The sequence below is a fragment of the Pteropus alecto genome, unplaced genomic scaffold (assembly GCF_000325575.1).
Source record: "Pteropus alecto unplaced genomic scaffold, ASM32557v1 scaffold131, whole genome shotgun sequence".
Taxonomy (NCBI): Eukaryota; Metazoa; Chordata; class Mammalia; order Chiroptera; family Pteropodidae; genus Pteropus; species Pteropus alecto.
The window spans coordinates 13,172,834-13,186,936 of record NW_006434709.1 but is presented as its reverse complement, the minus strand read 5'-3'; the positions used below and the strand labels follow the sequence as shown (position 1 = coordinate 13,186,936).

General features: G+C 32.1%; 1 protein-coding gene across 7 annotated transcripts in view; it reads right to left on the bottom strand.

The window, feature by feature from the left end:
* Positions 1-1,490: 1,490 nt before the first annotated feature.
* The window catches only part of CCDC88A (coiled-coil domain containing 88A), a 116,353-nt gene continuing 103,740 nt past the window's right edge, over positions 1,491-14,103 (bottom strand). For 3 of the 7 annotated variants that reach the window (XM_025045213.1, XM_025045216.1, XM_025045214.1), the window contains 5 exons: positions 13,079-13,282; positions 12,441-12,512; positions 11,409-11,489; positions 9,221-9,489; positions 7,083-9,039 (listed from right to left, as the gene is read on the bottom strand). In XM_025045213.1, coding sequence (XP_024900981.1) covers positions 8,041-9,039; positions 9,221-9,489; positions 11,409-11,489; positions 12,441-12,512; positions 13,079-13,282 — 1,625 coding nt within the window. In that variant the 3' untranslated portion in view covers positions 7,083-8,040. Of the gene's footprint in view, positions 4,517-5,035; positions 5,136-6,265; positions 9,040-9,220; positions 9,490-11,408; positions 11,490-12,440; positions 12,513-13,078; positions 13,283-14,103 lie in introns of those variants that run through there. The other 4 variants (XM_006909592.2, XM_006909593.3, XM_025045217.1 and 1 more) reach the window with 3 other exon arrangements.

Sequence of the window (14,103 nt, the reverse complement as noted above, 5' to 3'; positions counted from 1 at the left end):
ATCAAAAGGAATATAAGAATATATTGTTGATAGTGGTTGTCACTGGAGAATGAGGATTAAGGAATAAGAATTCTTAAGCAAGATAATTAAAACAAAGGACAAGAGCTAAAACCTTCCATTATTGGGTGTTTGTTTTTAAACCAGTAATTCTTTTTCAAAAAAAAAAATTAACTTTTTAAAAAGTATATCTTTAGAAAATATTAATCTAAAAACACAAGAGTAGGGATGAAAAATTGTAATCATTATACTAATGAAATTACATTTTAAAACTCAATAGCAGAATATACACAGGCCATTAAGAAGGATTTTAGTTTTTGTTAACTCAAATGTGAACACAAACAAGTTTCTTCTAGGATATATTAAAATTTACTCATCCCCTTTCAGTTATGGCATAAGGAAAGTATAAGATCCCAGGATTATGTACTGTCAGTTGACACATAGAAGCTAGTTCAAAAATAGGAAATTGACATTTTGTTCAGCTCAATTAAACAAAACCCTTCATCAGTTGATGGTCTGGAGTCTTTTGTAGTCTTACAAAAATAGTCTAGAGGTCTTGTCATGAAAATTCTCATGTTTTCCTAAATTTGATCACTCAAAAAATAATTTCCATGTAGTAGAGGTACTATACTTAGTTTATATCGATTTCCTACTAGAAGGCAAAAATAAAAGTAAAAACTTGTCATTTCTTGATATATATGATTAGAAACTATAAGTCTATTCATGGCAGAAATCTTATGGAAATACTTTCCATAAATGATAACCCTATTCTGAGTTGCCATATTAGTTTTACCTAATCTGTACTATATCTCTAAAGAGTAAGTTTTAGGTTGCTCTGCATATAAGGTTTAATGAATAGAATCAGACACTGAGGACCTTAGATAACTGGTCTTCCCCAACTTTTGGTGGATTAAAAGGCCCAGACAGACAGACCTGCCCAAGAACACAAGGCTGGTTGGCATCGCCAACATTCTGCCTCCTTAGGCTGTAAGTGAAAATGAGAGATACCGATTTGCACAATCTATTAGTATGTTTAAACCTATTTTAGGAGTGACAGAACTGCTAAATTCTCTTTCTCCTAAAATTTCCAATACTCATCACAAAATGATGAGGACAGATCATCCAAAAGGGTTATGGGTTATGTCTGAAAATAGGTTTTCCAGGCAAAGGGAAAGGAAAGAATATTTGGCTAAGTTATACTTTATAATTTTTAAATGATTACTAACCACTTGTTATAAAAAATCACTTTTGTTTTATTTTTATATCAGTTTGAAAAGTGAATGTTAAACCAACCAAATTTTTTTAAAAATAAAGTTAAAAACTAAAATAAAAAATAATGAATGGTTTTAAAAAGATAAATCAGATGATGGTGTCTCTTGTTATAAACTAGACTTATCTGGCTGATGTTTGGTGCTGCCAAGTAATAAATATTTTGCTCTTCAACTCCAAATCCGTCAGTGGCATTTCTTTTAAAGGAAATGTTACAGCTTTTATATTATTTGATTTGGTATTTAATAACAGTTATAAGTACAATGGCAAACATTGAAAGAGAACCCTTAGTAGAAAACAAAGACAATTTAAAATCAGGTTTTGTTAAAGGGTGTTGTAAGTGCAACTTTATCCATAAGCATTCCTTTTAAGGCATTTTCATTGTCCAGATATTTCAACATGTACATCAAGGTTTATATTATAAAATGGGCTCCTTTTGTATTATTCAGTCAAGGCTTAAAGAAAAAATACATCTTAGGACTAAGTGTAGCAGAAAAGAAAAGCACAAAAATTCACCATTTTTCTCATAAGTAACTTAAAATACAAAAGTCATTTAGCATACATTATTACTCCTCATTGTAATTCCAGATTTGGTACAATTTCCTTTTCACTTCCTGACATAAACTGTTAAGAAGTTACAGGCTGTAATATTTCATTTGTGAGGTGGCTGCAATTCTGTAATATGCACAGTGATTTAAATAGGCTCTTACTATGCGTTGCATGAAAGGTGCTACATACAAACCTGTTTCATGAACTCTTTGGTAACCACCAGTTCAAACACTTGGACCAAACATTTCCACATGGCCAGATCTGAAGCCCTTAACTCGAGCTCTGGGCTGCAGCTCTTACCCTGTATATTGAATTCTTCCGTTTTCTAGGGGACTTAGGTGTAGATGTAGAATAGAGACATATAATTAAAAGCATGTCAGACCCCAATCAGTAAAGTGGCCCCAGTTAGTTTTTAGTTGGCCATACTATTTTGTTTGGCAGACATAGTTTATCTAAAGGAAAAGAATGACTTCCTACTAAGTTTGCTTCTGATGGTATCTTTTGGAGCAAGCAAAATATTCATGTGGTTATTATCTGGTCCTTCCTTGAAATGGTATGAAGAAGGTGATGAATATAATTGAGAATATTCCTATTTTTGCAGTCTCAAATGTTCCCTTGGTTGTATCTCTAACAGGGTCAGCTGACTGAGATTCAGTACTTTATAGGCTGCCCTATAGCATTTTCTACTAGAAGCAATAATATGCTATTTAAGTTAGCAAGTTCTCTATTTTAGGATATTAGTGTCCTGGACAGGTCAAGCTGTGATATCATTCACCTTCACTGGGCCACCTCCTACTCATTAAATTTCAACTTTCAGTAATTGTCCCGGGATGTGTCCTAGTTGTGCAAATTAGAAGCTAGTTAATATAAATCTAAGTTACTCACTATATTTTAGCTAAAACATAATTTCTATTTTTACTTTCCATTTATCCACCTAAAAATGAATTTACATTTTTTACATGCAAGTGTCTCTAGACTGCCATGATGCCCATTATCAATTTGATACTTGAATCTAGGGAGTCATGATGGAGAGATTTTTCAAAGTCTAGAGAATAGGTTTTAAATATGTCTGTTGTGCAATATTTGTACTTTAGTAAGAATCCTTTGTATTTACATTACATAGCACCTTTCATCCAAGAGTTTAAAAGAACTTTACAGCATAATTTGGTGGCAAACCTAAGTTAATGGTGGCATTAAGTTAGTAAATCCAAGTTCGCTAACTTCCATTTCAATTTCTGGTCAACTATACATTGTCTTTTCATTAATGGTCTTTCTGAAAGTAGACTATGAACACAACAATGCTACTGGTGTACGAAAAAAAATATATGTATATATATGTAAGAGGGAGAGTAGGAGACACATTTCTCATGGGAGCTACATTAGTGATAAAACAGTTCATAAACCACACAATGTGGAATATGGAATTATTCCAAAAAGATTTTTAGAGCTGGTAAGGAGAGCCTAAGAAGTATACTGTTAAAATTAAAAAAGTACCTTTCTCATTTCAGATCTTTAATATTATTCTGATATTTATGTTAAATAATGAATTTGCATTAAGAGGTATCAATGCATTTTTTGATATAAGAAAATAAAACATATAAAATTGGAACTACAAAAAAATTGATGTTTCCCTGGGTTAACTAAGTCTACTTTTTTGTGCTTCTTTCAAATGGTTAAGGTAACAAATGCATACAAATATTTCAAAAGTACCAATAATAGTTACCAAGTTTAATGCAATATTATAAAGGACAAAAACAAAAATTCCTATTAATAAGTGATAACCTTAATAATAAGTGAGTTCCTGGAAAAATGCAGATCACAGTAAATTATTTACATTATTTTTGCCATAAGAATACTTCTTAAGCAACAGTCAGCTCTCAAGTTAAAAAAAAACAAACACATATACAACCCAATACTAAAGAAGGGAATGAGTTAAAATACAACAGCTTTATCTTGGGAATGCCATTTGCTGGAAAATCACTTTACTAAAAAAAAAAAAGTTTCAGAAAAACACTCTAACTGGGATCCATGTGTGAATGCTTAGTGCTGCTTAATGGAGAATATAGAAAGATTAATATTACGGTAAACTTTTTATAATTCCTATCTCATTATGGATTTATCAGATTTACCTAGTAAAATGAATTTCTTTTGCAGTGCATCGAAATAACTGGCTTAAAATTAAAGAATACCAACACATGCAGTCTGCTAATCAAATAAGGCTCTGGCATGCCAAAACAATGTTTTCTGGATCTTGATAGATAGTACATTCCACAACATACTACAGCATTTAATTTAGATTTACACACTAAGTATAAATGGCTAGATTTCGGCTAACACTTAGCAGAAGCATTAAGCAAACATGGATAAATTCATAAACAAATGACAGAAGAAGACTGTTCTTGGCGTACTTCTTGAAACCTTAAAACACTTGGTCTTTAGTGAGAGAACATCCTTTATTCAGTAGATCTTAACAGTACAATATATAGTAAGTCCTAAAACCTTCTAAAAATTTTGGCAGTTGACTCCAGTAGTGCTCCTTGATTCAAGGAAGGAATGAAGGTTTGTATTTCTTGCCTGATCTAGTCACGCAGGGTTGTATAAAGTCTCCTTAAAGATTTTAAAAAATGATTTCTATAGTTGGGTGTCTTGTTACTTCAGAAATAAAGGCTTCATATTGAGAAACCGAAGGACACTTTTCTCTCTGTATTTAGTTAAAAGGCAGAAAGAAGAAAGAAAATATAAGATTGAAGATGAGAGATATAAAATACAGAGAAGCAGCCATTATAAGAACAGCATGCACAAGATATTTCTATAGGAAGGAGTGACAGAAAGAGACAAGTTATCTGAGTGGCTTTTCATAGGAATGGCATTTAGTTTGTCCTCTTTAATTATCAAGAACATTGTGGGAAATTCATATTCCTAATACAGAAAAAAAGACTTCAAACTAAAAAAGGACGTCCTAAAACATTCTTTACTACTGAAATCAAATTTAAATTGAGGGAAAAAAGGAAAATAATTTTTAAAGGTTTGTTTCCTGTCTCACAAGCAAAAACTTACAGCAATCAAATAATCTTGCTTTACTAGTTAAGACAGAAGCCGTGAATTAATAAGCAAGCAATATTTACATCTGTTAATGCAATATGCACTTGTTCTTATACTTAATACAGTTAGTTTGTATAAATGAGACTAATCTCATTTACATTTTAAGCAAGAAACTCACCACTTGGCCCACATGTCATGTAGTGGGTAAAAGAATTAGGAGCTTTGTTGCTCCCTAGACCTGCTTTTTGTATTTCTGTTTTCTTGTACTTTGTCCACATCTGCAGGAAAAAAGCATTTCATGTTATTTAATCAAGGTTAAACATAATGCAATTCATGAAGATAAGAAAAAAAGTTCTCATTGAGTAGGGCAAGGAGAAGGAATCTAACTCTGGGAAATTTCTTAATTGGATAGACATCTCATTACTTAAAGACTGATTTTTATATTTTAAATACTATAAATATGCCTTCTTAGTGTCAGATAGGTTTACTTATGTTTATTTACTAAATGGTCACTTACAGTTGGTAAGGTAAAAAGGAATCTTACAAGCATTGGCAAAAATATCTACAATGATATACTTGTATTATGTACTAAGAAAGCCTGGGTTTGAGACATTTTTCATGGGCAAATAACATACCTACTTACACTTTTTAGAGTGAAAATTGTTTTGGTCAAAGGGGACCCAGAGCTGAACAGTGTAAGTTTACAATGTCACACAAATAATAAGGGTATAATTTCTAGAAACCTAAGCCAAGAATATGAAAGCTATTCAGTTTCATCTAAAATTAGTGTACTGAATCTCCATACACTTTCAAATAATCCTTTGTGAAGCAATAGGATATTCATGAAGATGTCTCAGAGGAAAAATGTGCAGCTGCTCAACTGAGTCAGTGTCGCATCACTTTTATCTTAAATTTTTTTTTTTAAATTGGGGGCATCTTTGTAAGATTTCACTTACAGAAAGTACTATGCTGATATTTTGAAGTTTGGAAACACTGGCTCTTTATGATTTCTAAGGTTCTTCCCGCCATTAAACATTTGATTCTCCGTGCTATGAAGAAACAGGTAAGAAACTAGTGTTTTGGGAGTTTTACGATTCCACACCTAGTGATAGTTTCTGGAGGAAGTCTAGTCTGTATTCTCAATCATCAAGACACATGGACATGATATGTATTATCTTGCATGCACAGTGTGCATGTGCATTTTGAAATCATGCTGCATATATAAATATAGCCATTTGGGTTGCAAATACTTCTTTCCTGCAAGTGTAATTTTCTAAAATAATTATAGTTTTTAATATAACACACATGATTTTTCAATGTATTCTGCATAAATTTAATATTTTAAATTTAAAGTATCAGATTTATAATTTTTAAAAAGTTGAATTGTGAAATAAAATTTGACTCGATGTGGAAAAGAAATAATAATAACTATTATATTTGCATCATATATAGCCTCCATCTAATATTACCTATATTTATCTTTAAGTTTTATTACCAGGTTATGAAAAAAAAAGGGACACAAAAACAGTTAAAATGTTAGAACTGACTGTGAAACAAATGACAATAAAATAGATTGATATATTCACATAGAAAATATACTAGGTGATACTAAAAAATATGAACATTTCTGATTATGCTCATTTGACTACCTGCTCTAGCACCATATTTAGTAATACCTGGTTATGAGAAGTATGGTCAAAGATATAAATGGAATGGACCTACCCCCTGAAATGATCTTGTGTAAGTAAAAGAGGATGGCTTAATTTACAAAGGATGCAAATTTCACTAGGTAAAGATTCTCTATTGATTTTCTCTGACCCAATTAATAACAATAATTAATATAACAACATGTAGTAAATAATAATTTTCTCCCTCTTTAGAAAGTTACATTTCAAAGCATTCCTTCCAGATGCCAGGTTGTTATTATTAGTAATATATAGGCTGAATCAAAATGGTAAAAATATTCTAGAGACAAAGTGAAATTATACTCCTCTGGAAGTAAGTGGATCAGGGCTATGACAATAAAATAGACTATCTTTTTGTTTAATTCTGGGAGATAGAGATTCGAGTTTAGCTGATTCTGCTTTAAAAGTGCTTGACCACAGCAAGATAATTTTAAAGTTTATGATACTAGAGTTAAATGTATTCTACTAAACACATACCTGTTTGTTTAAATGGTTACAAATCCTAATTTTATTTTAGCACAAAAGTACTCATTTTAGAAAATTGTTTTAAGGACATATATAATTTAATAATAAATTACAGAATTATAGAAGTAACAATCTTCACCACTTTGTAAACTTGCTACCCTTTTTTGGACAAAAAATGCAAATTTCTAACACACTGAGTATGATTAGTTTATTTTTTGACTCTATATTAAAAAAACCTGGAAAAACTACTGTGTTAACTGATTCTAAGTAAAAAAGTAATCTTGAAAGAAAATGAAGTGCAAAGAAGAAATCGAATTGCTACAAATGCTCCTAGTCACTGTATAAGTCACATTAAAAATAGATGGGGTTTTTTAAGAATTACACTAGATTTATAAGTATTAACAACGTTTTAAATCTGAATAATTTTATAAATATGAGCAGTATTTAATATTTGCTGCATAAAGGATTGAGTTATTAGCTATTTCTTTGAAAATAAAACAGAAGACATTAAATGGCAAAAAAAAATCACATCTTTTTACTTATTTTCCTATACATGTGCAATATGAAGTGCACATTCTGGGAAAAAAAGTAGTGAGAAGAAGAGTGGGTGGTAGGGAAGGGAAGTAAAAGGGAGAAAGGGAGAAAAATGAGCATTCTTTTTTGGAAGCAATGAAGTAAATATGACTTGGAAATGCTTTCTTGGTAATTATAGCATGCAACTATTTTAACGTGCTCCTAAAAGTAACAATCTCTTATCAGGCAACAAGAAATGTGAAAGAGGAACATGTATTGTTAAGGTTTTAAAGTCATGCAGAAAATGTACAATGCAATTAATATTTCATGCAGGCTTTGAGTGTGGTTACACATTCACATTTATACACAAGCCATCATGTATAGCCAAACACTATGCCACAAATTCAAAATAAAAACATGAACCTAGACAAATGATACTTTTCAAAAGCAGCTCTTCAAATCAGATTAGAGAAGTATAGTGCATGTCAAATAACATCAGTATTATATTGTGCAGTTTTGATCATACACAACCATATTCATACCAAACAGTTTGATTATCCTCAGAAACCAACAATGCAGCTTCTGTGTCATAAGGATAGAGGCATGCAGGAGTGATAAGATCACTGTTATCTACAGAAGACTGTGGGTTACTTTTACTAGGCTTCTGATTATCAGAAAACTGTCCATTATCTTTCTGTTCAGCTTTATCCAAAGAGGCAGAAGCCTGATCAATTACTCTGATGATTGGCCTGGGAGGTAACCCACTTATGTTACTAACTAACTCTGTATTCAGGGATAAAAATGGCTGAGATGGATGAGCCACAGTAAATGACTCTATGCTATCTTTAGCTGATATTCCAAATGCATCATTAGACATATTAATAGCAGCAAAAGTTTGGTTTAGAAAATGTGACCTTTCTGTTGTTGAGTTTCTAGCCTGGGCATATGGAGACTGAGGCATATCTGTAGCTAAATCATTTCGTGCATGAGAACCTACAGCATGTATTGGGTTGTGAAGTGTATGAGAGGACCACTGGTGTAAACGGTACTCACTAGATGCTGCAGTGATGTTGCTATCAGCAGCAGTAGCTGGTGATGAATCAACTGACATAGGTAGTTTACTGTCCTTGGTCAAAAAATCATGGATGCTTGTCCTTCGAGTAGTTCCTTCAGCAGTAGAGATCACACTGCTTGCACGAGGTAAAGTGGCGTAAGGATTACTATCTTTTGATTGTCGTGACAAAGAAGTTTCTTTTACTAATTTTATCTTTCCTTGAGTTCCTGGTATAGGTTTTCCTGAAGAACTAATGAAGTAGGTATCTTCAGTCTTTCGAGGACCAGGTCTCACAAATTGTTCTGGCTTAGTTGTCCATCTATCATAGCAGTCTCCTGGGGATTTTCCACTTACTGACCTGGCCAGACCACAGCTAACTGGTTTGCTTTTTCCCAAAAAGTCGGAAGAGACAGACAAACTTTTCATTACTTCATCTAAAAGATTCTCTTGACTTGAGGACTTTATCTGTTAAAAGAAAAAAAAGCAGTTTAATGAATAGCAGCCATGCTTTTACTTTCCTGATACATTAAACTATGAAATAAAATTGCTAGTGTATCTAAACACACTTTTAACTTTAAAAAAAAAGCTCTAAAGTTCAATCACAGAAATTTAACTTGTAATGTCCACCTCAATTAAGGTTACTGACCTGTATTGAGGTAAGTTTGTTGCTTTCTTCCAAAAACTGTTGTAGAGTAACAACTTCACTTCCAGGGGAACCAGTTTTGATCTTATGATGTGCTCGACTCTCTAGTGTTTCGGGCATTTTGTGCTGGAGCATTGGACTTGATCTGGTCTGTCTTTTCAAATATTGAATCGGACTGCTACCACTGCTGGACCAAGCCTCATGATCATGAAGCAGGCTAAATTCTCCACTGCTATGGCTTTGTGGCCTGCTTTGGATAGTAACTGCACCTGCTTTTGGAGTAGATGATGTGTTAAAAGTTCAGTAATAGAAATGAAATTAAAACTACATAGGAATAACATTTGCTGACTAGATTCTTATGAAGAGCTAAACTGACTTTCAAGCTTTAGAAATGCTTAGTAAACTATGTTTATCTTTCATCAGTCTAACAACTGCTTGCTTATTTTGTCTACCATCGACTTTCTTATCAGACTACCATAGCCTGTTTCCTTATTTGGTCAATTTGACAATTATAAGCTCTGCAAGGTCAAAGACTTGCTTTCACCACTATACTCAGAGCCTAAACATACAAAGCAGATACTTAATACATTTAATGAGTGAGTAAATGAATAAATAATAACACATTTTTTTAAAATTCAGGTTTGAATACAAGTTGACCTTTGAACAACATGGAAGTTAGGGGTGCTGACCCCACAACCCTCTCCATATATGTTCAAGGGTCAACTATAATTGTAAAATACCACACAATTTAGTAAACATGATTATATGAATTTTAAATTATTTCAGAATGTTAAAACCAGAAACTGTTCTAAGTGCTAAAAATTCTAATTCTTTGCCTTTTGATAGTCTTTACTCCTTGTTTGACGGTTTCTCTGTTCATCCTTAATGAATAACCTTAAAATTTTTTTTTTAACTTAAATAGCAAGGAGATAAGATATAATTACTTAGAAAATTCTAGTAAAAAAATTAAAATAAAATATGCAGTATTTTATTCTTTATTTAATGTCTGAATCATCTGACTGTTCCTGCTTTCCATTGCTGGTATGGTGGCTCTAAGCCTTAAGACTCAATTGAGGTTGAGGAACTGCAGAGGATGCAAATTACTAGTTCTAGAAAAAAAACTCTCTAAAGTTTATGCTATTCCTTGAGTACTGATTCATTTTGATTAACAGCAAACTACACATGTATATACAGGTATAGTATTGAGATAGAAAATATAACTTTCTATAGTTTCTTAATCCGAGAGAGTAAAGTAGGTCATGAAAGAATTTGGCTCAAGTTATATAACAATTTTACAAAAATAGTATTTTCTTAAATTTCCAAATCAGAAAAGAAATACTTTGTTACATTTTTAGACTACATTTTTGTACTAGATATATAAACATGATTATAAAAATGAAAAAATAATCCCTCTTTGAAATTGGATTTTTTTATCATAATAACAAAGTCATAGCATTAATGATAAAATAAAACTAAAACTGAGACAAAAGAATTTTATAATACAAAAAGCAATAGAACAATTGCATTCATTATTATTTGACAATTCTGGACTTGTAGAGAATAACTATTTTAACTAATTTTTATAATCTATTAAACAATTCCAGACCTGAGTAGGCAGTATACCTTTAAGGAAATAGGTATTAGTCAAGAGTTCCAGACATCACATAAAACCTCACCTTGGAATGCATATTAAAAAATTAAGGGGAAAAATCTTGAAATAATTCTTTTATGAGCTATAGGCAACCACTTGGCTCTTGTTACACACACACACAATTGCCTTCTCAAACAGTTCCCCTTATTACATGGATAAATTAAGTATTTCTAAAACACTTTTTATGATGTGAATTCGATGTACATGCATCATGAGAAAATTAAGGACAACCATTTTAATGACAAGACAAAACATAAGTAAAATAAGGACCTATAGGTATTTTTTGAAGTATAAATATTGTAATAAAAATATTTTATCTGTGAAGATGAAAAATGGAAACCAATATAACTGCTCCTGTTTTTACATTTGTATACATTGAAATACATTTGTATTACAATGTGAAAAGTATAAAATGTTCAAAAGAATGATGTTCCAAATGTAGACGATTTGGATTTCATACTTTACCCCAGAAACTTGATCAATCTCCCTTTTAAATCTGGAAATGGATTGAGCACATTAATAAATTTACCTACAGCGTACCTTTGACTTCATGGAGTGAAGCATTATTATTGCTATTGCTAGTGGATGTTCTGCCACTATCAAGGCTGGCTGGTCTCGAAGCTAAATGAAAAAATCAGGAGACAGTGCGATAAAACTTCTAGTTGGTGACACTAAACTTTACGTTCTGATCACAGAATGATTTGAGGAAGCAATCATGCATATTTTCACAGGCTGAGCATGCCCAAAGACTTGGAATTTTATAGATTAGAAGCAAAGACATTTCCACAGTTCAGTAAGACATTTCAGAATACAACACATCTGAAACAAGATTAAGTGCACATTTAGAGTATAATTTCTAGATGGAAATGAGGACTGTTTTAGTTGAATAGAGTGACAGGCTAAAAAAAAAAGAGTTAGTGATTAGGTCACTTACAACAAATCAGACAAGGATCCCTGCACATTGCAGAGATGCCATGAACAGGAGGACTATGAGCATCTATCTGCACATTTAATGTCTTGTATTCCTAGCCATACAAGGGACACAACTGCACAGTGAACACAGCCCTATCCTGCTTCTTAAAATCCTGCTTACGCATGAAATTCCTTTAATATGTTATCTATTTATTGTTAATTATTTAGTTTGGTAAGATTTTTTCGGTATATTTTTCAGACAGAAATTTAAAAACCTAAAATGGTCAACGCTGCAGAAAATGTGGTTTCTTAGAGGTTCACCCTTTACCAAAGTATCTTTCTAAACCAATGATAAAAAATAACTCTTAAAACTTTAAACTTATACCAAAATGGCAAAAAAATTACTTTTAAGCATTGTGCAGGTATACTTTATAAATGACCTTGACTAAAACAGAGACAATTTAGATGAAGCAGCAACCTTAAAAAGAGACAAAGGGAGTTTTATTAGGTTTGAAGAAATGGCAGAGGTAGCTAGCTATGAGATGCAGGTCAGATAAAACATGCTTGCTGGCAATGCCACATTCATGGATTCAATGCAAGAGTCTTAGCATTCTCATTCTGTATGTAATATGTATTCTCTAAATAAAGTTCATATCTTACCATGAACTCTTGATCCCGTACTAGAATCATCACTAATACCTTGTGGACTTATGTCTTCAAAGGATGTGGCATCTACATAAAATAGCAAAATGGATATAGAAATATATTTTAACAAAAAATAAAATTTTATTTACACAGAATATGGAAATTCTTTTTTAATCACATATAATACACCTGGATTTAACAGATTTCATAGACTCAATCAGAATCTGGATCTAGGCGTAAGAAATAGAATATCTCTGATGAGCGCTGACTTGCTTAGGGAAAACACCAGAAGCAATGAAACAATTTCCCCTGTGACCCTGCAAAGCAAGAGTTTGGGTTGTTCTTACATAATTTTCTATATGGTTTGAAGTCATGTTTTTAGGTTTCTAAAAAAAAGCTATCACTCTCTCCTTTTCTCACACTTAACTTTTTACAGTTAGTTCATTAGCTGTTTATTATGAAAGGCCTAGGAAAGATTTGTTATTTTATGTTTTAAATTTTTGAAATGATTTGAGAATTTCCTTAAATCAAAGCCGGATTGTTTTGATAATTATTTCAGGTTGTTGCTGTCAAAAAAGTACACATGAGAAAGTCAAATTAAAATTCCTGTTGCCAACAGTTACACAACAGTGCAAATAGCAGACGGCCTATACCTTTATTATTAACCAACTGCTTGGATCTGAAGCCTGTAGAAGAGTTGACAGTTGAAAAGTTGATGGCTGTAGTAGAGAAGGCCATAGCTCCCAATTCTTTTCTCCTTTTACCCGTTGAAATATCATCAGGAACCTCCAAATTCTCAGTACTACCTGTCCACTGTCCTCCTGCTAGGACCATGGACTGCACCAGGTCATTCATGGCTGGGATGCAAATGAAAGCAAATGAATCAGCATGGTTAATGTATTTGCTCTTATTTCTGTATTATAAATGATCTGGTTTTTGTCTATGGATTAATGCAAGTGAAATAAAAAAACTATAACCACAAGGTCACTGGAATTATGACATGCATTCAGCTGAATGAAATGAGTAGGCCAAAGGCTGATAAATTTCAGCAAATATTTTTAACCCACCTCCAACCCCTTTACAGATAGGAAAAAGGAATTTTACTCTGTACAACTGCCATGCGTTTGTGCAGTGATAGCAATATAATTAAAAGCCTTCATAATGTGGTTTTGGGGAAACAAAAATGGAATGAATAAAAGTAAAATGAAGAGCAGTTCTTATACATCATCATTATTGAAAATGATAAAGAGTCCTTGGTCAGAGCAGGTTACTGAAGAAAATATTCATTTTATGAATCAAGTAAGTATACCATTCTATAAAAACCTGAAAGAGATGATAACCAAAGTGATAGACATTTAATGTGATTATGTAATTACCCATTCTACTTAAAAAAAGGAAAACCAGAGTATTATTATATAAAGAATGACAAACATTTTCAAGGGTTACAGGCCATTTTATTTATTTATTTAATCTGGTTCATTAAGGAAATAAAATCCTAATGCTAAAGATTTTGTTATATTTTCTTTAAGTAAATTTCTTTGGGAAAAAAAATCTCTATGGCATGTAAAATTAAAGGGTTTTTCTGCCAACTTTAGAAAGCGCTGGAGATTTACAAATATATTATTACATGTATGATTAAACATATGCATGTATATGTATCAGTGAACATACATATAAT